General features: G+C 42.6%; 1 protein-coding gene across 1 annotated transcript in view; it reads left to right on the top strand.

Annotated features, from left to right (window-relative positions):
- DYNC1H1 (dynein cytoplasmic 1 heavy chain 1) overlaps nt 1-24,826 on the top strand; it is a 101,418-nt gene that overhangs the window by 52,658 nt on the left and 23,934 nt on the right. The window contains exons 33-51 of the mRNA XM_053603869.1: nt 661-899; nt 1,286-1,442; nt 4,343-4,570; nt 5,268-5,498; nt 5,752-5,892; nt 6,176-6,409; nt 6,499-6,705; nt 6,791-6,912; nt 7,689-7,854; nt 9,558-9,721; nt 15,092-15,221; nt 17,802-17,935; nt 18,393-18,507; nt 18,601-18,762; nt 18,840-19,054; nt 19,147-19,351; nt 21,592-21,765; nt 21,863-21,982; nt 22,220-22,340. Of these exons, the coding sequence (XP_053459844.1) occupies nt 661-899; nt 1,286-1,442; nt 4,343-4,570; nt 5,268-5,498; nt 5,752-5,892; nt 6,176-6,409; nt 6,499-6,705; nt 6,791-6,912; nt 7,689-7,854; nt 9,558-9,721; nt 15,092-15,221; nt 17,802-17,935; nt 18,393-18,507; nt 18,601-18,762; nt 18,840-19,054; nt 19,147-19,351; nt 21,592-21,765; nt 21,863-21,982; nt 22,220-22,340 (3,265 nt within the window). The remainder of the gene's footprint in view (nt 1-660; nt 900-1,285; nt 1,443-4,342; nt 4,571-5,267; nt 5,499-5,751; nt 5,893-6,175; nt 6,410-6,498; nt 6,706-6,790; nt 6,913-7,688; nt 7,855-9,557; nt 9,722-15,091; nt 15,222-17,801; nt 17,936-18,392; nt 18,508-18,600; nt 18,763-18,839; nt 19,055-19,146; nt 19,352-21,591; nt 21,766-21,862; nt 21,983-22,219; nt 22,341-24,826) is intronic.

Raw genomic sequence — 24,826 nt, 5'->3', positions numbered from 1 at the left:
CTAAATTGATAAGTATATGGTTTATATTTTATATTGGTTTCTTTCCTTTCTCTATGTGATTCATTTAAGAAAATTTATTATTCATGCAAACTGTATCCCATTTGGTCTCTTCTTGTCCTTTTTTTTTTTGAAGCAGAGTCTCACTTTATCACCCTCAGTAGATTGTCGTGGCATCATAGCTCACAGCAACCTCAAACTCTTGAACTCAAATGATTGTCTTGCCTCAGCCTCCTAGGTAGCTGGGACTACAGGTGCCAGCCACAATGCCAGGCTATTTTTAGAGAGGGGATCTCACTTTGGCTCAGGCTGGTTTTGAAATCCTGAGCTTAAGCAATCCACCTGCCATGGCCTCGCAGAGTGCTAGAACTACAGGTGTGAGCCACGGCACCCAACCCTGATTGTCCTTATTGAGGCTGCTCAGTACCTATTTCCTGCTCCACTGGCTCTAGCTTTCCTGACTTATTGAAGAACTCCCCACAGTTGAGAGACTTTTGTTTTAGGTGTGGCCTATGTAATGTCTCTCCAATTGGAGAATTGTAGTGTTTACCTGTAAGACTCCATAGAACATATTTCTTTTTCTCCTCATCACAAGATGTAGCTAAAGAGCCTTTTCATTCTTTCTTTGAGATGGTCACTTTGTTGGTCTGTTGGACCCTGCAGGTTCTCCAGCTCTATCAAATCACCCAGATCAATCATGGCCTAATGATGGTGGGGCCCTCAGGAAGTGGGAAGAGCATGGCCTGGCGCGTTCTTCTGAAGGCTTTGGAGAGGCTTGAGGGTGTAGAAGGGGTTGCCCATATCATCGACCCTAAGGCCATCAGCAAAGACCACCTCTATGGAACCCTGGACCCCAACACCAGGGAATGGACAGATGGGCTCTTCACACATGTGCTGAGAAAGTACGTCTGCTTTGATAAGTATTTGCATCCTACTGACCATGGGGCCTAGGCACTCTATTCTCACAAGAGCAGGACAGTTATTTTTCTAACCAATACCTAAACGAGTTAAAGGTCGGTTCAGAAACCTTTATAGGGTGAACATTTTTTAATTTTAAAACCTTGATTTTGTAGCCGGGCGTTGTGGCGGGCGCCTGTAGTCCCAGCTGCTCGGGAGGCTGAGGCAGGAGAATCGCTTAAGCCCAGGAGTTGGAGGTTGCTGTGAGCTGTGTGAGGCCACGGCACTCTACAGAGGGCCATAAAGTGAGACTCTGTCTCTACAAAAAAAAAAAAAAAAAAAAAAAAACCTTGATTTTGTTGACAGTTGTTTTAAAATTCTTCCAAACCAGGATTATAGACAATGTGAGAGGTGAGCTGCAGAAGCGCCAGTGGATTGTCTTTGATGGTGATGTCGATCCTGAGTGGGTTGAGAATTTGAACTCTGTGTTGGATGACAACAAGCTCCTGACTCTACCAAATGGAGAGCGCCTCAGCCTTCCACCCAATGTAAATAGCCTGACCTTGTGCCTGGGGGTTAAATGTTCTGTTCTAGTCAACTAAGATTCATGTGCTAGCAAAGTGCAGGTCTGGGAAGAGTGTCCACATTGTAGCAGTTAGCTATGTAAGTAACTCTCAGGTAGAATCGCAACTACTAGGTTTTTTTTCTCATTCCCTTGACTAATACTTTAATAGGTTTTTGTTTTGTTTTGTTTTGTTGTTTTTTTTTTTTTGTAGAGACAGAGTCTCACTGTACCGCCCTCGGGTAGAGTGCCGTGGCATCACATGGCTCACAGCAACCTCCAGCTCTTGGGCTTACGTGATTCTCTTGCCTCAGCCTCCCGAGCAGCTGAGACTACAGGCGCCTGCCAGAACGCCCAGCTATTTTTTTTTGTTGTTGTTATTGTTGCAGTTTGGCCGGGGCTGGGTTTGAACCCGCCACCCTCGGCATATGGGGCCGGCGCCCTACTCACTGAGCCACAGGCGCCGTCCACTTTAATAGGTTTTATTATCCATTAGGCTTTCTGTCATTCATTGAGTATTAAGCACACTCTATAATTATCAGTTAACCCTTCCTATAACCCTGTGAGGTGGGATTGTAGTTAGGATTTCCTGAGTTATTATTCATCAAGGAGCTGGCAAAATGAAGGCTTTAGAATGGAGCTTTCAAGACTATCCATTGATACAGGTGCCTGAGCACGCCACCTAGTAGACCAGTAGGCATGGCCAGGCCTAGTGTGGATTTGCATTCGGCCAGACCCTGTTCTAGAAGCTGAGAACACAACAATAGGCAAACAAAATAGACAAGTCCTTTGCTCTTGGTGGGACTTGTTTACAGTCTGATGTACAAGATGGAAAAACTAAAGAAATAGTGATTTAGTGCTAAGGAGGAAAAAATAACCTAGAAGAAAGCTATCAAGTGTTGGTGAGGGGTGGGGGTTGGGATTCTGGAAGGGAAGGGCTTCCCTGAGGTGGTGGTGGTTTGAGTGGAGACTTGAGGGAGCTAAGGGGCAAGCCCGGGGCTCCTGAGTATTCCAGGCAAAGGAACAAACAGCAGTAGTAGCAAGTCTGGGGAAATGGTGCTTGGTATGCATGAGGAGAGCAGGGGGCAGTTGGCTGGAGTGGAGAGAACTGGAGATAAAAAGTTGAGGGTGAGACCAGAGAGGAAGGGGCCAGGTCAGGGCCTCTAGAGGTCACTGTGAGGGCTGGCCTATGTACACTGTATGAGCTAGAGCCAAAGGAGAGTCTCAGATAGGAGTGACATACCCTGGTTTCTGCACAAAAGTCCCTCTGGCTGTAGGTTAGAGAAGGAAGAGGGCAGGGTGGAAGCAAGGAGGCCAGTGGAGCCTACCTCAGTTCTCCAGCACCAGCAGTGGGACTGGGGTGGGAGACCAGCAGTAGCACAGGTACTGAGAAGTAGATGATGTGACTGCAGTTTAAAGGTTGTGTCGGGCGGCACCTTTGGCTCAGTGGGTAGGGCGCCAGCCCCATATACTGAGGGTGGTGGGTTCGAACCTGGCCCCAGCCAAACTGGAACAAAACAAAGCCAGGCATTGTGGTGGGCGCCTGTAGTCCCAGCTTCTCAAGAGGCTGAGGCAAAAGAATCGCCTAAGCCCAGGAGTTGGAGGTTGCTGTGAGCTTTAACGTAACGGCACTCTACTGTGGGTGATAAAGTGAAACTCTGTCTCTAAAAAAGTAAATTAATTAAAATAAAGGTTACGTCGATGGGATTTGCTGATGGACTAGATGTGGGTAGGAAGGAAAGGATGACAGCAAGCTTTTTGGCCTGAGCAAGTAATGAACATGAGCCTTTATCATGAAGGGTCATAATTGGTGTTTATCATCGCTTTCCAGAAACCAGCTGTGTATTCTTAGTACTGTCTGGAAATGTGCGCTTACCCAGACTCATCAAATTCTTTTTTTTTTTTTTTTGCAGTTTTTGGCCGGGGCTGGGTTTGAACCCCCCACATCCGGCATATGGAGCTGGTACCCTACTTCTTTGAGCCACAGGCGCCGCCCTCATCAAATTATTTTTTCATAGCTGATTATCCTTTACATTCTAACTTTTGTTACATGGGAATCAATTGCCTCATGTAGCAATTAGAACGCCAAGGTTAAGGCTTTGGGATCCACAGATGGAGGCAGTAAACTGCTTGTAAATGTTTACCCAGACTCATGAAATTCTTTTTTCATAGCTGATTATCCGTTATATTCTAACCTTTTTTTTTTTTTTCCATTTTTTGGCTGGGGCTGGGTTTGAACCCGCCACCTCCAGCATATGGGGCTGGTGCCCTACTCCTTAAGCTACAGGAGCCGCCCTACATACTTTTGTCATATGGGAATCGATTGCCTCATGCAGCAATTAGAGCACCAAGGTTAAAGCTTTGGGATCCATAGATAGGAGCAGTAAACTACTGCTAGTAAGTGCTGGTCTGAACCTCAGCCGTAGCACTTTCTAGCAGTAGTTTACTGCCCCCATCTGTGAAATGGAAATAACAGCATGCCAGTTGTTGTGGTGAGACCTGAGCAGTCCAGGCACGTGAGACATTAGAACAGTACCTAGCCTGTGAGAAGCACCCAGTACATGTCCCCTGCTAATGTCACCCTAGGAAGACAATATTGCTTCCATCCTCCAAGAGCTCTTCTCACTGTGGGAATGTGAAACTTTATGGTCTGACCTGCTTTTCTCCTTACCACTCACATTTTTCCTGCCCAGATTCTTGTGAGAGAGGGTAGTGGAAATTGTAGTGAAGTAAACTGTACAGATGGTAGATACAGATTTTTAATGTAAGTGAAGTGCATGAAAGGGTATATACACACCCTTTCAGTATGTATATAGGTAAAAGAATTTTACTATCCATGTTTCTACCAGAACTACTTCATTAAGTCTCTTCGTGTTTTCTTTTGAGGTGCGAATAATGTTTGAAGTGCAGGACTTGAAATATGCAACCTTGGCCACAGTGTCGCGCTGTGGCATGGTCTGGTTCAGTGAGGATGTGCTGAGCACTGATATGATCTTCAACAACTTCCTGGCCCGGCTGCGCAGCATCCCACTGGACGAGGGGGAGGATGAGGCACAGCGGCGGCGCAAGGGCAAAGAGGATGAGGGTGAAGAGGCTGCGTCCCCAATGCTACAGGTACCAGGGCTGCACACACAAGCAGGATATACCAGTCAGCACCTGAGCAGTGAGGTTAGACTGCTCCATTCCACAAGAACATGGGTGGCATAGTGCTGTCCATAAATGGTCACTCACCACTTGTCTGGTCCAACTGGACACTTAATTGGGTTCTGTATAATCAGTGTTGTCTTCCACAGGCCTCTAAAGAAGCCCAGCTACAGCTGCTGCAAAAGTTAAAAGACACGTATGGGAAAATATAAAGAATACTTTTTGTTATTTTTTCTCTGTAAATTGTTGAAAAATTATCCTTTTCTGTGTTCAGTGATGAAAACCAAAGTTCCTAGAAAGCACAGGTTTGGGGAACCACCAGGGTGAAGGAATGGGGGTTGGTCGTTGAAGCTTCATCCAAAATTATTTTCCCAGACAAGATGCAGTGGCTTATGCCTATAATCCTAGCACTCTAAGAAGCCAAGGCATGAAATTGCTAGAGCTCAGGAGTTCAAGACCAGCCTCAGCAAGAGCAAGACCCTATCTCTGCTAAAAATAGAATAATTAGCTGAGCAAGGCTGAGGCAGAAGGTTGCAGTGAGCTATGATGCCACTGCACTCTACAGAGGGTGACAGAGTAAGCCTCTGTCTTTTTAAAAAAAAATTTTTTTAATTTTTCTCCCAGCTTTTCAAAATAATAATTAAGCACTACTTATTCCCTTTTCTAGATCCAAAGAGATGCAGCAACAATCATGCAGCCATACTTCACATCCAATGGCCTGGTCATCAAGGCCCTTGAGCACGCCTTCCAGCTGGAGCACATCATGGACCTGACACGCCTGCGCTGCCTGGGCTCTCTCTTCTCCATGCTACACCAGGCCTGCCGCAACGTTGCACAGTACAATGCCAACCACCCCGACTTCCCCATGCAGATCGAGCAGCTGGAGCGCTACATTCAGGTCAGGGAGAGGCACAGGGCTCACAACTGAGGTGGTCCACAGGTGGCCTTGGGGTTCTCTGATCCTCCAATGTCATGACCACATGGGTGTGTTCTCTTCCCTGGACAGGGTCAAACTTTGTGAGGGTCTGGGAAACGTGGAGGGTGTCTGTGATCCAGGACCACTGAAACCACTGTCTTCAAGGTTAAGTCTGTCAGGGTGTGTCTTCTGTTGAAATTTTGTAAAAATGAAACTTTGATTCCTCTTTTAATAGCGATATCTGGTTTATGCCATACTCTGGTCCTTGTCTGGAGACAGCCGGCTAAAAATGAGAGCAGAGCTGGGTGAATACATCAGAAGAATCACAACTGTACCACTGCCCACTGCCCCCAACATACCAATTATTGACTATGAAGTAAGTGTGTGTGTATTGCAGCCTTTGTTTCTTGATACTTGCCATGTTGGTTCAGTTCATTCTGGGGCAGTCTGACTTTGTCTTTGGACTTTCACTTTGTCTTTTCATTTCATATAAGGATTTTATGCTTTAATCTTTATATGATAACAAGGAATGCAGATTAATTTAACCATCCATCCTTATTTTGAAAGTTCTGGTTTAACTGGTGTTGAAGTGAGCAAATCTTGTAAGTAAGGAAGTGTTTTGGCCCCAAAATGACCTGTGCCTCCTTTTCTGTGTATAGGTGTCCATCAGTGGAGAATGGTCTCCATGGCAGGCCAAGGTGCCTCAGATTGAAGTGGAGACACACAAGGTGGCAGCCCCTGATGTCGTTGTGCCAACTCTGGACACAGTCCGCCATGAAGCCCTCTTGTACACTTGGCTGGCCGAACACAAGCCATTGGTCTTATGCGGCCCTCCTGGGTCTGGCAAGACCATGACACTCTTCAGTGCCCTCCGGGCCTTGCCTGACATGGAGGTAAAGAGTCTGGGAGGTGGACACAGACCTTTAGGCATTGAAATAAGGGATTTGTCTTAAAACTTCATTTTGTATCTTCCCTTCCAAAGGTGGTGGGTCTTAACTTCTCAAGTGCTACTACCCCAGAGCTCCTTCTGAAGACTTTTGATCACTATTGTGAGTACAGGCGCACACCCAATGGAGTTGTTTTGGCTCCTGTTCAACTTGGAAAGTGGCTAGTATTGTTCTGTGATGAAATCAACTTGCCAGATATGGACAAATATGGAACACAGAGGGTCATATCCTTCATCAGACAGGTTTGTTTATATCCAGCAGGTCCCTCCTCCCCCACGTTTCTTGTTTGTATTTTGCTCCTAACATGTTACATGTCTTTTCCTTTAGATGGTGGAGCATGGAGGCTTTTACCGTACCTCAGATCAAACATGGGTAAAGCTGGAGAGAATCCAGTTTGTTGGGGCCTGTAATCCCCCCACTGACCCTGGAAGGAAACCCCTCTCACACAGGTAAATGCCACTCTATAGACTCCTGGCTTCACTCACACACACTTAGTTCCGGGAATGCTGTACTTACAGCACAGCAAAAACTTGTTTTAATTATAACATTACCAAAATACTGCTGATTTTAGGGTTCTCCCTAAAGTGGGTTACTTGCACTTGTGCTGTATTATAGGAAAACACATTAAAAGCATTACCTTTTGGATAGTAGTGAACACCTCCAGACCCATCAGTAGGACCAAGATAAAGCTGAAATACACCTGACTTATTTTCCCACTTTTTTTTTTTTTTTTTTAAATAGACAGGGTCTTCTGTTGTCACCCAGCAAGCTGGGTGCAGTGGTGCAATCACAACTCACTGTAACCTGGAACTGTTGGGCTCAAGCAGTTTTCTGGCCTCAGCTTCTCAAGCAGTTGGGACTACAGGCACACACCACCACTCTCGACTAATTTTTTAAAATATTTTGTTGCCCAGCCTGGTCTCAAACTCCTGGCCTCAAGTGAGAGGAGAGGGGCTCTCAAAATGCTGGGATTATCAGTGTGAGCCACCATGCCTAGCCTATTGTCTCATCTCATTCTTTTTCAAGTATTTTGAGTCTTCTGCTGTGTATCTGAACACAGGCCTGAGTAGTATGTTGTGATCTCAGTTAATCTTGATGTCAAGCCTGTGTGTTAGGAAGTGGCCTCCAATTAGAGCCCAGGCCAGAGTGACTGTGTACAGGCACACTGCCCCTTCCTGGAGCCACTGTTAGAGAAGAGGTACTGAGCTGGGCTGTCTCTGCACAGGTTCTTGCGTCATGTCCCTGTCGTGTATGTGGATTACCCAGGACCTGCCTCCCTAACACAGATCTATGGCACCTTCAACCGAGCCATGCTGAGGCTCATTCCATCCCTTCGGACATATGCAGAGCCACTCACTGCTGCCATGGTGGAGTTCTATACCATGTCTCAGGTACACAGACTTCTTTACTACTGCAGAAATTGTTTTCCCCTAGTAATTGAAGCACTCAGTTGAAAGATTGGGCTTTCTTCAGAGCTCTTGAACTAAGAGACTTTCTCCAAAGTCCCTTATTAAAATCATTTGTCTAACTAGGTACTACAGTAGCTCACGTTCTTGTTGCTATTCCTATTCTATAATCTTATACATATATTATAAAAATAGGACTATATTACACAGTTTCTGAAAGGATATGTTCACTTTTCACATATCAAGTGTCTGCTCTTGTGCAACATATGTAATTGCTACATATTTGCCAAATTCCTCTCAGTGGGCTTGGACCAGACATACGCACACCAGCCAGTGCCTCTTTCCCCGTACTCTCAAATCAACATTTAAGAAGTGGCTCAGTGAGTAGGGCGCCGGCCCCATGCCAAGGGTGGCGGGTTCAAACCCAGCCCCGGCCAAACTGCAACAAAAAATAGCCGGGCGTTGTGGCGGGCGCCTGTAGTCCCAGCTGCTTGGGAGGCTGAGGCAAGAGAATCGTGTAAGCCCAAGAGTTAGAGGTTGCTGTGAGCCGTGTGACGCCACGGCACTCTACCCGAGGGCGGTACAGTGAGACTCTGTCTCTACAAAAAAAAAAAAAAAGAAGTACTCATTAAAAAATAATCTATGAAAAAAAGTAATCTCTGCCCATTTGATGAGAAGTGATTCCCATAGTTTTGATTTGCATTGCTCTGTTAAGCCTCCCATGTTAGCCCTTTTACTGAGAAAGTTGCCACTTTTCCTGTTGACATATCTGTTAATGTTCTTTGTAAGAATTTGCCTTTCATGGATTGCAAATTTCTTTCCCAGTATTTAATTGTCTTTTTAGTATTTTCAGAGGATTTTTTTGTAGTTTCATTGTTTTAAACTTTTAAATCTTTAAATAAAATTTATTTCAGCATAAAATGAACAACTTGGCTTTAGCTCTGTTCTAGACAGTTGTTCTAATTTTTGTTTTGTTGAGAAAAAGTTTTGCTCTGTTACCTAAGCTGGAGTGCAGTGTCATCATAGCTCATTGCAACCTCAAACTCCTGGGCTCAGGTGATCTTCCTGCCTCAGCCTCCCAAGTAGTTAGGACTATAAGCGTGGGCCACCACATGTGACTAATTTTTCTTTTTCTTTTCTTTTTTTTTTTTTTTGATACAGTCTTGCTTTGTAGCCCTCGGTAAAGTGCAATGGCATCACAGCTCACAGCAACCTCAAACTCTTGGGCTTAAGTGATTCTCTTGCCTCAGCCTCTCAAGGAGCTGGGATGACAGGCGCCTGCCACAATGCCTGGCTATTTTTAGAGATGAGGTCTCGCTCTTGCTCAAGCTGGTCTCAAACCTGTGAGCTCAGACAATCCACCCACCTTGGCCTCCCAAGTGCTGAGATTACAGGCATGAGCCACAGCGCCCGGCCTAATTTTTCTTTTTAATTTTTGTAGAGGCAAGGTCTACTGTGTTGCCCAGATCACTGTTGCCAGTGATCCTCCCACCTTAGCCTCCCAAAGTGCTGGGATTACAGACATGAGCCACTGTGTCCAGCCCCAACATTATTTTACTAATTCATCCTTAAATATTCCAGGGTCTAGACTCTGTAATGTAAAAATGTTTTATAGCATTTTACCTCTTAACCACTTTTCTATGTCTTAAAATATTTACCTGTAACTTCTACTTTTCCCTTTCCCGCAGGAGAGATTCACTCAGGATACACAACCCCACTATATCTATTCACCCCGTGAAATGACTAGGTGGGTAAGAGGGATCTTTGAAGCACTGAGACCCCTGGAGACTCTGCCTGTTGAAGGCCTCATTCGGATTTGGGCACATGAAGCCCTCCGCCTCTTCCAAGATAGGTAAGGGAAGCCAAGGATACATTTAGTTACATTCTTTCCTACTTTGAGATCTTACAAACTCCAAACTAGGATCTGGGCTGCCCAGATTTGAACCAGGCCAGGCTGGTAGTAGAAGGTAGTGGAGGCAGTCAGGCAGCCTTGCATCTTGACAATGATCACAGCCACCCCCAATATGACAGGGCTGCAGTGCGCTGGGAATGCCTGCCACTGTTTGGTTACTTAGGTGTGGCTCTTTACTGTCTAGTAGGACAATGCAAGGTAACAACAGAGCACGGTTCACTAGTGAATGAAGACGCCTTCCAACAATTACTTAGTGTGTGGTTTCCATAACCACCACTCCTCTTCCTTATTCTCAGTCTGTACTCTCATCACAGGGTTTGCAGCTGTATCTCTGGGATCTGTATCTTTTTATTTTGTTGGCCACTTGCATCAATTCTTGCCACTTCAGTTTTCTACTTAAGTGATTAATCCTTAGGAGAAGGAATTACTGGTGGCCAAACGATCAGCGTTGCTAGAAGGTTTTGTGGTTTCAGTCACAGTCTCACAGTAAACAACAGTCTTTTTACTTCTCAAGGAATCTCCAAGATTAATTGACCTTTTTTTTATTAGTACCTTTTCTTGCATTCTTCATAGTTCGGTACAATCTTTGTTTTACAATAAAATTATTAATTTTTCATTTTTCTTATATATTTAATTTCACCTATTTTAGTATTATAGTTCTTCATTATATTTTGGGCTCATTTTTACGTTAGTGACTAGTTAAATTTATGTGTTTTAACTCCAAACTTCAAATGAACACTAAATCTCGATTTACTGTTTAATGCAGCAGTTTTTTTTGTTTGTTTTTGAGATAGAATCTCACTTTAGCGCCTCCAGCCTAGTGCCCTGGTGTCATAGCTCACAGCAACCTCTAATTCTTGGGCTCAAGCAATTTTCTTGCCTCAGCCTCCCTAGTAGCTGGGATTTAAGACACTCGCCACAATGCCTGGCTATCTGGGGTCTTGATAGCCAAGCGTTGTGGCGGGTACCTGTAGTCCCAGCTACTTGGGAGGCTGAGGCAAAAGAATCGCTTAAGCCCAAGAATTTGAGGTTGTCGTGAGCTGTGACGCAACGGCATTCTACCCAGGGCCACATAGTGAGACTCTGTCTCAAAAAAATAAGTAAATAAAAGAAATGGGGTCTTGCTCTAGCCCAGGCTGGTCTCAAACTCCTGAGCTAAGGAGATCTGCCCACTTTGGCTTCCCAAGCTGCTGGAATTACAGGTGTGAGCCACCATGCCCGGCCTTGTTTGTTTGTTTGTTTGTTTGTTTGTTTGTTTGTTTTTGAGACAGAGTCTTACTTTGTTACCCCGGGTAGAGTGCCATGGTATCATAGCTCATAGCTACCTCAAACTCTTGGGCTTAAGCGATTCTCTTGCCTCAGCCTCCCAAGTAGCTGGGACTACAGGCGCCCACCACAGTACCCAGTGGGTCTCACTCTTGCTCAGGCTGATTTCAAACTCCTGAGATCAAGCAGTTCACCTGCCTCAGCCTCCCAGAGTTCTAGGATTACCAAGTGAGCCACCAGGCTTGGCCTTAATGCAGCAAGTTATCTGGAGCAATGCTCTGCCTATGAACCAGGTTACTCAGAACAGCAGGAGGAGCTGCAGAGCAGGAGGTGGGTAGGGGAGGGCTTGTGATGGCAGGGCAGGGGTCCTCACTCCTGAGGGAGTGGGAGTGTGCCACTCTAGGAGATAGCCCATCTACAGGAGATATGGTCCTCATGGGACAAATTCCTCTGGCCATTTGTAGTCTCAGTTTTAGGTAGTTGGTACAGTTAGTTAATAGATATTCTCCCAGAAGATGTTAAGACAGTGGTTCTCTCCAGGCTAAGAAATATGTGTTTGGCAATTGTGCCTCTGGACCAGTTATTCCGGCAACTTTTCTGGTCTGTGCTACACAGAGAATTTCAGAATATTGCCTAGTTGTACATCACTGGTTTTCAGACCAGACTTTATGGAGTTCCTGGGTTTCACCTATGTACCTCACAAAGAGCTGCTGCAAGAAATGAATGAGGCTTGACAGACTATTGAGCCCCCTTTTTTTTTTTTCTTTTTGCAGTTTCTGGCCGGAGCTGGGTTTGAACCCACCACCTCGGGCATATGGGGCGGGTACCCTACTCCTTTGAGCCACAGGTGCCGCCCAAACCCTGTTTTTATTACATATTAGAGTTCTGTTTATAAAAGTTCTTTTGGGAGAGTTGGGGGGTTGTGAGCTACCTTTACTCCCTCTTTTTTTTTTAGAGACAAGAGTTTCACTTTGTCGCCCTCGGTAGAGTGCTATGGCATTACAGCTCACAGCAACCTCCAGCTCTTGGGCTTAGGTGATTCTCTTGCCTCAGGCTCCCAAGCAGCTGGGACTACAGGCACCCGCCACAACGGCTGGCTATTTTTTTGTTGCAGTTTGGCTGGGGCCAGGTTTTAACTCAATACCCTCAGTATATGGGGCCCATGCCCTACTCACTGAGCCACAAGCACCACCCTACTCACTCTTTTTTAATGAAAAAACTGAGCCATGGAGGCGCCAAGCCTAAAATATATTTTAGAAGAGTGTAAAAGTGTATTCTGTTGGCTTGGCACCCATAGCACAGTGATTAAGGCACCAGCCACATACACTGAGGGTGGTGGGTTCAAACCCAGCCAAGGCCAGCTAAAAAACAACAATAGTGACAACTGCAATAATAAAATAGCCAGTATGGTGGCCGTCTCCTGTGTCCCAGGCTGAGGCAAGAGAATCGCTTAAGCCCAAAAGTTGGAGGTTGCTGTGAGCTGTGACGCTATGGCACTCTACCGAGGGCGACATAATAAAACTCTGTCTCAGAAAACAAAAAATGTATTCTGCTTATTTATTCTTGATAACTATAACCATAGCTCATATTTCTATAGAAAATAGCAATAGTTTCTCTCAGTTTTTTCCATGGTTAATTTTATTTTTGATGTTAATAGAGGTGAAGGTTTTAGGAGAACTTTTCCTTTTTAGATGCATCTAAAATATAATGGTATGATTTTTTTTTTTTTGGAATAATAGAAAACATTCTAAAGTCGGATAGTGGTTGATGGTTGCCTTACTATGTGAATGTACTAAAAACTATTGAATTGTACACTTTAAATTGGTAAGCTTTATAGTATGTGGATTATATTCCAAAAAAGTTATTAAAATTTAATGATATCATAGATTTATTGGCCCTTTATTCCCTATTTCCTCTCTGATAATTGAACTATTTGGTATGTTGCATGATTTTGAGAAACTAATAATAACTCAAATCCCTTAGAACTTGGGCCATTTTTCCTCAGTTTTTCTGATTAAAATGGAGTATTAAATAGATGTAGGTTTAGGTGTTTATTTCCTTATAGTGGCTAAAAACTTTTCAAAGAAATACTGAGTTATCTTGATACTTATACAAGCAGGCAACAGTAGATTCTAATATTTCAGTTTTTGAAATAGTCCTTTCTTCTGGGTTCATGTTAGTAACTGAATTGTCTCCACCTAACAGTAGAGACAAAACTCTTTTAGCAAAAATATTATATCTATCACTCGGACTGCTTTGGGCAATTTTTTATAAAGAATATATTTTCTGAGTCATTGATTATATATATAGAGAGAGAATTTTATCACTTTTTTATCTCAGATTGACTTAAAAATTTTTGACTGATATAAATTTTAAGAAATTTCTTCCCTTTTACTAGCAGATGTCATTGAAGTCCATGAAAAAAGAGCTATGAGAATGGGTAATCATTTTAACTTGTTTCTGAAGACCTAAGAAATAAAAGTCACATAGTGGATCTCCCACAAAATGGAAAATCACTTCAGTCTCCATACGTTAAATATAAATATATATAAAATAATGACACTTTATGCTTTCATTTTATCTGAAATTCTGGAAAATACAAACTCATCTATAATGACAATGCACATCAGTGATTGCCTGTGGCCAGGGTAGAGGAGAGAATCAAACTGCCTAGGGGCATGAGGAAGTTTTTGGGATGACTGATGGATAGGACTGTCTGGATTATATTTTGTTACATAGGTATATAATTGTCAAAACTCATAAACTATGCACTTAAATGGACATAGTTTATTGTACGTAAATTATATCAGTAATGTTGACTAAAAAGAAAATTAAGACAGAGAAAAAAATTAAGCCACACGCCACCCTGTGGCTCAGTGGGTAGGGTGCTGGCCCCATGTACCGAGGGGGTTCGGTATATATAGTAGGTTTGAACCCAGCCCTGGCCAAACTGCAAAAAAAATAGCCAGGTGGTGTGGCAGGCGCCTGTAGTCCCAGCTACTCGGGAGGCTGAGGCAAGAGAATCGTCTAAGCCCAGGAGTTAGAGGTTGCTGTGAGCTGTGATGCCACGGCACTCTACCAAGGGCGAAAAAGTGAGACTCTCTGTCTCTACAAAAAAAAAAAAAAACACTGAGCCACAGGCCAGGCACAGTGGCTCACGCCTGTAATCTAGCACTCTGGGAGGCCGAGGCAGATGGATTGCCTGAGTTCACGAGTTCAAGACCAGCCTGAGCAAGCGCAAGACCCTGGCTCTAAAAATAGCCAATGTTGTGGCAGGCACCTATCGTCCCAGCTACTTGGGAGTCTGAGGCAAGAGACTAGCTTAAGCCTAGGAGTTTTTGAGGTTGCCATGAACTGTGATGCCACGGCACTCTACCAAGGGCTACATAGTGAGACTCTGTCTCAAAAAGAAAAAAAACTGAGCCACAATATACTTTTTACAGATTTCCTATAAGTAGCAGAGGAAATTTAGTTAGATTCAAATGTAGCAATAACAGTTATGCTTGCAAGTTCATCTTGGCTTCAGGAACCCTGTAGCTGTCTTTATTGGACCTTCACATGGTAGCCTGCATAGTCATTCATTCATATTGTCACCTTCTCAGAAGATACCCCCATGTGTCAGTACAGTTACAGTCTTGTCTGTTTGCTTTTTGGTTTTCTTTATAAGCCCTGTATCTCCAAAATTTCCATATTGCAGTTTCCTGTTTTTGTTCCCTTAATGCCCCCATAATATTTGGAGCATTTACATTAAGCAAACTTAGAAACCAGAATTATATTTTCATTTTTTAAATCAATATAATTAAACATTTTTAGAGGAGTTTTTAATTGCCAAGATGCCATAGTTCTGAGAGTTTTTGTATATTTAATATCAAAATTTCAGATTGCTTAAATTGTTGTGAGTTCAGCTTTTTGGTTCTTCCATTAGTAGAAAAGGAAAATGTGTAATAATGCAGCCCTCGAGTCACCCATAACACCCACCAACATGGTGCTCTCTCCCCATGGCCTCTGTTTACTCTAATACTTGGCTGCTCTCCTTCCGAACAGACTTGTGGAGGATGAGGAGAGGCGTTGGACTGACGAAAATATTGACATGGTTGCTCTGAAGCACTTTCCTAACATAGACAAAGAGAAAGCAATGAGCCGGCCAATCTTGTATAGCAACTGGTTATCAAAGGTAATAACAAATTTGCATTGTTTCAGAAACATTTCCTTTTCTTCTATCCTTTTCTTAGAATTATCTCCTAATTAATAAATCTTTGCCCTTAGCCGGGCGTTGTGGCGGGCACCTGTAGTCCCAGCTACTCGGGAAGCTGAGGCAAGAGAATCGCCTAAGCCCAAGAGTTGGAGGTTGCTGTGAGCTATGACACCACAACACTCTACCGAGGACGACAGAGTAAGACTCTGTCTCTTAAAAAAAAAAAAATCTAAAGTGCACTGTGAATGAAGCTGTGGTTTCAGCAATGAGGCACTAAAAATTTACAATCATGGAAATTTAGAGCATAAAATTCGAGGAGTATAGGTGCCAGTACCGTGATTCTTCTGCCCGATGGCTACTCCAAGGGCAATGAATGGATTTCTGGCTTTGGAAGATGTTGCTTCCACATGTCTGCAGAGAAAGACATTTTGCTTCATAGATTTGCTTTCACTTTCCTTGTGATGAATATGGAGCAGTTGTGAATAATTTGTGTGAAAATATTTTATACACTAAAATACTAGATGGAGCTGACATTTCCAGCATAGCTGTGAGTTGTCCTATTTCTGAAAAAGATGGGGAAGTTACTAAGTTAGAATCTTGATGATGCATTTCATTCAGAAGACTTTAGAGATCAAAAGGTACTTGAGGCCGGGCACAATGACTCAGACCTGTAATTCTAGCACTCTGGATTGCTTGAGCTCAGGAGTTTGAGACCAGCCTGAATAAGAGCCAGGTGCTGTCTCAAAAAAAAAGAAAAAAAGGTGTTGTGGCAGGTGCCTATAGTCCCAGCTACTCAGGAGGCTGAGGCAAGAGGATCACTTGAGCCCAGGGGTAGGAGGTTGCTGTGAGCAGTGTGACGCAACGGCACTCTACCAAGGGCCATAGAGTAAGACTCTGTCTCTACAAAAAAAAAAAAAAGGTTTATCATGTCTGAGAGCCTTAGAAGCTAGAAATAGCAAGGAAAGTTTGTTCAGGGCAGCACCTGTGGCTCAAGGAGTAGGGCACTGGCCCCAAATAACGGGGGTGGCAGGTTGAAGCCCAGCCCCAGCTAAAACTGCAAAAAAAAAAAATTTTTTTAAAAAGAAAGTTTATTCAGTGTTACTAGAATTTTCTGTATATTCTACACTCTAGATATCCATCCTTTCTCTCCTATAAGAAACATCTCACAGTGGCTTATCTCTTCACTCTCTTTATAGGACTTTTGAAGAACGAATGTTCTTAGTCCATTTCTAATTAGCGTGTATATGGAATGAACTATGGGTTCACTTGCAGTTTTTTCCTGTGGGTGTCTATCTCAGCACTGTTTATTATACATCTCTTTACTCTGCGGTGTTACTTTGTCATTGCAGGCTTCCCTATGTGCTTGGGTCCATTTAAAGGCTTTGTCCTATTGATCTGTTTGTCACTTTCTGTGCCACAGCCACATGGACCTGTGATAAGTCTGTTGATAGGACAGGCTTTCACATTGCTGCTTCTTTCCTCTTCCAGAGAAAATTTAGAATTGGCTTGTCAAATTACACCAAGACAATACCCACCGTTCACCACTGAGATTTTTTAGTAGAATCGTTTTTTTTTCTTTTTTTTTTTTTTAATTAAATCATAGCTGTGTACATTAATACTACTGAGATTTTGATAGGGACTACTTAAACCTATGTATCAGTATGGGTAGAACTGATTTTTTTTTTTTTGCAGTTTTTGGCGGGGGCTGGGTTTGAACCCGCCACCTCCAGCATTTGGGGCTGGCGCCCTACTCCGTTGAGCCACAGGCGCCACCCTCTTTTTTCTTTTTTATTAAGTCATAACTGTGTACATTGATGCATTTATGGAGTTCAGTGTACTGCTTTGATATACAGTGTAAAATGTTTACATTGAACTAAGTAACATCCATCACAATTATATTCATTTCATAATAGTTTTGAAATGTACCATTGGATCATGTACATTAGGTGAGGTCCCCCCAAATACTCTCCCTTCTCCCATATTCCCCCTCTCTCTCCTTTTCCCTTCTACTTTCTGGACTATAGTTATGGGTTGCCATTCATATGAGTGTGTAGGTGGTTATATATTGATTTCATAGTAGTATTGAGTACATTGGATACCTTTTTTTTCCATTCTTAAGATACTTTACTAAGATGGAACTGACTTTTAATAATAGCGTGGTTTTTCTTTATGGGGGCAAGACATGATTGCAAGAGGGACTTTACCTAACAATTGCAATCAGTGTAACCTGGCTTATTGTACCCTCAATGAATCCCCAACAATAAAAAAATAAAAAATAATAGTGTGGTTTTTGCTCAGTGATCACAGTCTGTCTCATATTTAGGTCTTCTCTGATTCTGATTTTCAAAGTTCAGCTTTCTCTATAAAAATTTCTTATGCTTTTAGATGCATTCTTAGCTAATTTATATTTGTGTTGCTATGTTGTAAATGGTATCTTTTTTTGCTGGGTTTTTCAACAGTTTATAGTACATGGAAATACGGTTGACTTATGTGTAATAACTAAGGTCATTTTTTTCCTAAGTAATTTGTGTATTACCTTTTTTTTTTTTTTTTTTGTAGGATTACATCCCTGTAGACCAAGAAGAGTTAAGAGATTATGTCAAAGCTAGGCTAAAAGTTTTCTATGAAGAAGAACTTGATGTTCCTCTGGTCCTGTTTAATGAAGTACTAGACCATGTGCTCAGGATTGACAGGTGGGCTTTTTTGTTGTTGCAGCCTAAGCTGCTTTCGAATTGGTGTGTGGTGTGTGGATGGGCCTGTGCATCCTCCTGCTCTTGCACTTTAATCTTCTCTGCCGAGCAGCTTCCCCTTTCTCTTCAAAGTTCAACTTAAGTGTCCTAAGCTTTGATCTCAAGCAAAACTTCATTTTTCCTCCCTCAGCACTATCTACCTATCATAGTTACAGGTCTGCTAGAACTGGGTCCATCTCTTTTTTCATCAGAGAATTCAGTGGGCAGGACCATGTCTTCTTGATCTTTGCATTTCTACTAGATCTGGCAAATAATAGTAGCTCAGCAAATGTTTAATAACAAATTCAAGTTAATACATATTCAAAATATAGACACAGTCCTAAAAACTTTAGCACTTGAGTGTCAAAAGGGGAATGAGGCATATAAGCCTTAAAATTTATCAGTTCTGGTAATGTTTCAGAATATTCCGTCAACCTCAAGGCCACTTACTTCTGATTGGTGTTAGTGGAGCAGGAAAAACTACCCTGTCACGGTTTGTTGCCTGGATGAATGGTTTAAGTGTCTACCAGATTAAGGTAGGTTTGGTCGGTAGCTTCTTAATCTCAGCAATAGATTCTTGATGTGTGCACATAGCTCACTGATGAGAATGGGTCCAACTGCTTCTATAGGTCCACAGAAAGTACACAGGAGAAGACTTTGATGAAGATCTTCGGACAGTATTGAGACGTTCTGGCTGCAAAAATGAAAAGATAGCATTTATAATGGATGAATCCAATGTATTAGATTCTGGATTCCTAGAGCGAATGAATACTCTTCTGGCCAACGGAGAGGTAATTAAGTGACATGTTGCAGCATATTACATGTGATACCAGTATCAGTGAATCACAGCAATATGCTGCTTCCGTAGGTCCCTGGTCTCTTTGAAGGAGATGAGTATGCCACATTGATGACTCAGTGTAAGGAGGGGGCACAGAAGGAAGGTCTGATGCTAGACTCCCATGAGGAGCTCTATAAGTGGTTCACCAGCCAGGTCATCCGCAACCTCCATGTTGTGTTCACCATGAACCCATCCTCAGAGGGGCTCAAGGACCGGGCAGCCACTTCACCAGCGCTTTTCAACAGGTACCCTGCCATCCCCTGAGTCAGAACAGTGTCCTCCCAAGGGGGAAAACCCTACTCTTGGTAGCTCTTCTGAAATGTGGCATAATTTTCAGGTGTGTGTTGAATTGGTTTGGTGACTGGTCCACTGAAGCACTGTATCAAGTTGGCAAGGAATTCACAAGTAAAATGGATCTAGAGAAGCCAAATTATATCGTGCCGGATTACATGCCGGTCGTGTATGATAAACTGCCACAGCCGCCATCACATCGGGAAGCTATTGTAAACAGCTGTGTGTTTGTTCATCAGACTCTTCACCAGGTGGGTTCAGTTTTAGATCAATATGTAAAAAAGCAAAACTAACCAAAATGCTAATGTAAAAAAATTGATAGAAAATTAAACTATGGTACTTTTTATTTGACATTATACTATTACTGCAAAAGAAATTCTTACTTCTAATTTTCTTATCTGTTTAATGATTTGATGACATTTCATTCTTATCACTAGTCTGAAGATTGTAGAGCCATCTATAACCCTTTTTTCTTTGGTAGAGACAGTCTCACTCTGTCGCCCTCGATAGAGTGCTTGGCGTCACAGCTCACAGCAACCTCCAACTCCTGGGCTTTAGGCGATTCTCCTGCCTCAGCCTCCCAAGTAGCTGGGACTACAGGCACCCACCACAACGACCAGCTATTCTTTTGTTGCAGTTTGGCCAGGGCTGGGTTCGAACCTGCCACCCTCGGTATATGGGGCTGGCGCCTTATTCACTGAGCCACAGGTGCCACCCTTTATTTATTTATTTATTTTTTGTGTGTGTGAAACAAGGTCTTTCTCTGTTGCCCAGGCTGAATTGCACTGGTGTGATCATAGCTCACTGCAACCTCAAACTCTTGAGCTTAAGCATTCCTCCTTCCTTAGTAGTCCTGAGTAACTGGGACTACAAGCATGCCCAACTAATTTTTTCTTTTTTTTTTTTTTTTTTTTTGGATAGTGAGGTCCCACTGTGTTGCTCAAGCTAACCTCAAACTCCTAGCCTCAAGCCTTCCTCCTGTCTCAGCCTTTCAAATTGCTGGGATTACAGGCATGAGCCACCATACGCAGTTAATGCTTTACTTTAAAGCAATCGTCTCTGCCTTTCTGTTCCTACTGCCACTATGTGTTCAGATCTTTGTTCTATTCTCTAAACTAGAGATCAGCATACTTTCTCTTTAAAGGGTCAGACTGTGACTGTTTTAAACTTTGTAGACCAGAAAGGTCTTAGTACAACTTCTTAGCACTTCCGTTGTAGTGCAAAACCTCCAAAGACCATATATGTAAGCGAATGGGTGTGGCTTTTGCCAGTGAAATTTCATTACAGAAACATGCAGCAGGTAGGGTTTGGCTACTGGTCCATCTACTCCTGCCTCCCAGAAAAGCTTTGTAAAACCCACTTTGAGCTTGTGGGTGTCCTATTTCCCAGTGCTCAGGCAGACTGTCTCTATTGCCCCTAGAGTATAGTCCAGCTCTGGTTTCCTTTGGTAGTCCAACCATTGTCCTGCTTCATACATCTTCCTTCTAGCCAGAGAGAACCAGACCAGAGCTTTATCACATAAAGCTGCCCTTGCCCCTCTCTTGCTTGTGTTGTTTCTTACTTTAGTATCCATTGAAAATAAGCAATATGGCCAAGTGTGGTGGCTCATACCTGTAATCCTAGCCCTCTGGGAGACTGAGGCAGGAGGATCCCTTGTGGTCAGGAGTTTGAGACCAGCCTGAATAAGAGTGAGATCCCATCTCTACAAAAAATAAAAAATTAGCTGGGCAGGGTGGCACATGCTTGTAGTTCCAGTTACTAAGCTACTAGGGAGGCTGAGGCAAGAGAATTGCTTGAGCCCAGGGTTTGAGCTATTATGATGCTGCTGTATTCTAGCTAGGGCAACAGAGAGAGACCCTGTCTCAAAAAAAAAAAAAAAATGTGGGCCAGGTGCCATGGCTCACGCCTATAATCCTAACACTGGGAGGCTGAGGCGGGTGGATTGCCTGAGCTCACAGGTTTGAGACCAACCTGAGCAAGAGCGAGAGCCCATCTCTAAAAATAGCTGTGGCAGGCATCTGTAGTCCCAGCTACTTGGGAGGCTGCAGCAATAGAATCACTTGAGCCCAGAGTTTGAGGTTGCTGTGAGCTATGATGCCATGGCACTCTACCAAAAGTGTCAAAGTAAGACTGTCTCAAAAATAAAAATGTGGACCAAAAAAAGTATAGAAGCAGGCATAATGTTAGTTACATTTACATAGTAATTAGCAATTTACAGAGCCTTTTCATATAAAGAACATCTCTAAGGTTGGCATAATCACCAACCTCAGTGTAGAGAAGTTTAAGGCTTTGAGAAGCTTAGAGGCTCAGGGGCTACTTGTGAGTACAGATTGGTTAAACTAAGGCCCAGCTCGAGTGTTCTGGCTTCTGAGGGCTTGGTTCCTTCTACCACATCACACTGTGGTCTGCCACGGCAGAATAGGTAAGAGTTTTTTGAGGTTCAGTTTCATTTTCCTGAAGAGTGAAAAGATTTAACTTTATTTTCTGAAAGGCTAATGCTCGGCTGGCAAAGCGAGGAGGCAGAACGATGGCCATCACACCCCGCCACTACCTGGACTTCATCAACCACTATGCCAACCTATTCCACGAGAAACGGAGTGAGCTAGAGGAGCAGCAGATGCACTTGAATGTCGGGCTCCGAAAGATCAAGGAGACAGTTGACCAGGTATACCTTGAGCACCCATTCCGTTGCATGAGGGAGGACCCCTTTCAAGGTAATTTCCACACATTTCTACTTTACTAATGTGGATTTTGCTCTTTAGGTAGAAGAACTGCGCCGTGACCTGAGGATAAAGAGCCAAGAGCTTGAGGTAAAGAATGCAGCAGCCAATGACAAGCTGAAAAAGATGGTGAAAGACCAACAGGAGGCTGAAAAGAAGAAGGTACTGTCTTTCTTTGATTTCAGGGAACTGTGGTGTGTATGGACTGAACACTTTTAGTCTCTAATGAGAGAGTAGGAAATTTAGTTTGAGTGGTAGTCAGAGTTTAACAGGTGTGTGTATGTGTGTTGGCAGAGTTGTTTAGGAGAACACTGCCAACACATGTAAAGAGTGTTGATTAGGATTCACTTGGCAAATTAACCAGTGTTTAATCATACTTACGTTATTCTTCCTTTCTAGGTCATGAGCCAAGAAATTCAGGAACAGCTGCATAAGCAGCAGGAAGTAATTGCAGACAAGCAAATGAGTGTCAAAGAAGATCTTGATAAAGTGGAACCTGCCGTCATAGAGGCCCAGAATGGTATGAAGGTGTTGAAAGGGGGTTGACTTTCTAGAAAGAATGCTGTCCCTCAATATCTCTGTAGAGTCAAGGTGACTGAATGTGGCTTCCCTCAAAGGTTTCAGTCACATACATTTACAAAAGTACTATTAGTAAATATTTGAAGCCTTTTTTAAATACTTAAAATTGTCTTCATTTTCTTTTTAATTAATTCATAACTGTGTACATTAATGCAATTATGGGGTACAATGTGCTGGTTTTATATACAATTTGAAATATTTCCATCAAACTGGTTAACATAGCCTTCATGGCATTTTCTTAGTTATTGTGTTAAGACATTTATTTATATTCTACACTTAGTAAATTTCGCACATACCCTTGTAAGATGCACCAATTACTCTCCGTCCATCTATCCTGCCTCCTTCCCTCTCTTTTCTCTCCCCTTTCCCGTTCTTCTTGGGCTATAATTGGGTTATAGCTTTCATAGGAAAGCTATAAATTGGTTTCATAGTAGGGCTGAGTACATTGGATACTTTTTCTTCCATTCTTGAGATACTTTGCTAAGAAGAATATGTTCCAGCTCCATCCATGTAAACATGAAAGAGGTAAAGTCTCCATCTTTCTTTAAGGCTGCATAATATTCCATGGTGTACATACACCACAATTTATTAATCCATTCATGGGTCAATGGGCACTTGGGCTTCTTCCATGACTTAGCACTTATGAATTGGGCTACAGTAAACAGTCTGGTACAAATATCTTTGTTATAATGTGATTTTTGGTCTTTTGGATATATACCTAGTAGAGGAATTATAGGATCGAATGGCAGGTCTATTTTTAGATACCTAAGTGTTCTTCAAACATCTTTCCAAAAGGAACAATGTTTGCATTCCCACCAGCATTATAGAAGTGTTCCTTCTCTCCACATCCACGCCAACATCTGTAGTTTTGGGATTTTGTCATGTGGGCTAATCTTACTGGAGTTAGATGATATCTCAAAGTAGTTTTGATTTGCATTTCTCTGATGATTAAGGATATAATGAGCACTTTTTCATATGTCTGTATGCCATGCACCTGTCATCTTCAGAGAAGTTTCTCTTCAAGTCCCTTGCCCACCCTGAAATGGGATCACTTGTTCTTTTCTTGCTAATACATTTGAGTTCTCTGTGGATTCTGGTTATTAAACCTTTGTTGGAGACATAACCTGCAAATATCTTCTCCCATTCAGAGGGCTGTCTGCTTGCTTTACTTACTGTGTTCTTTGCTATGCAGAAGCTTTTTAGTTTGATCAGGTCCCAGTAATGTATTTTCAGTGTTGCTTCAATTGCTCAGGGGGGTCCTCCTCATAAAATATTCTCACAGGCCGATTTCTTCAAGTATTTTCCCTGCACTTTCTTCTAGTATTTTTATAGTTTCATGTCTTAGGTTTAAATCTTTAATCCAGTGAGAGTCTATCTTAGTTAATGGTGAAAGGTTTGGGTCCAGTTTCAGTCTTTTACAGGTTGCCAGCCAGTTCACCCAGCACCATCTGTTAAATAGGGAATCTTTTCCCCACTGAATGTTTTTAATTGGCTTGTCAAAGATCAAATAACAGTAAGTAGCTGGGTTAATCTCTTGATTCTCTATTCTGTTCCATACATCTACCTCTCTGTTTTTGTGCCAGGACCATGCTGTTTTGATTACTATCGATTTATAGTTTAGTTTGAGGTCCAGTAGTGTGATTCTTCCTGCTTTGTTTTTATTTCTGAGTAATGTCTTGGCTATTTGAGGTTTTTCCTGATTTCATATAAAACGAGGTATTTTTTCAAGATCTTTAAAGTATGATAGTGGAGCTTTAATAGGGATTGAATTAAAATTGTATATTGCTTGTCTTCATCTCTTAAAGTAAAGTTCCCTATAAAGCTAGTCTATTTATTACCATGGTAAAACCCCTCTCATAAGAGAAAATTGACAAAATAAGCTTTGTGTTGATACACAGTTTTCAAGGATCTGTTATAATTATATCACTATCAATGCCACATTGTTGTGCTGAATTTCACCAAGAAATACCATAAAGCATTCAGTATTGCCATTGTGTAATTATTTCTAAAAGTATTCTGGTCATGGCCAGTGGCTATTAATGTAAGTATTGAAAACAGTTGTGTCTCTCTCTTTTCCCATTCCTTACATGTCTATGAAATGCTATAGAATGGGTGGTCACCTGTTATTCTATTTTAGTTTGTAATTTATGCAGTGACTAAGAGCATTCTCCTTGCCCACTGGTGTTTAAACTGTTCCATGTAATCTAATTATTTGTAGTTTTATTTATTTATTTTTTTTTGTAGAGACAGAGTCTCACTTTATGGCTCTCGGTAGAGTGCCGTGGCCTCACACAGCTCACAGCAACCTCCAACTCCTGGGCTTAAGCGATTCTCTTGCCTCAGCCTCCCGAGTAGCTGGGACTACAGGCACCCGCCACAACACCTGGCTATTTTTTTGGTTGCAGTTTAGCCGGGGCCAGGTTTGAA

This window comes from Nycticebus coucang, chromosome 9 (genome assembly GCF_027406575.1).
Source record: "Nycticebus coucang isolate mNycCou1 chromosome 9, mNycCou1.pri, whole genome shotgun sequence".
In the NCBI taxonomy this organism is placed as follows: domain Eukaryota; kingdom Metazoa; phylum Chordata; class Mammalia; order Primates; family Lorisidae; genus Nycticebus; species Nycticebus coucang.
Note: the sequence above shows the minus strand (reverse complement) of the source record. Positions and strands in the feature narration are given on the sequence as shown.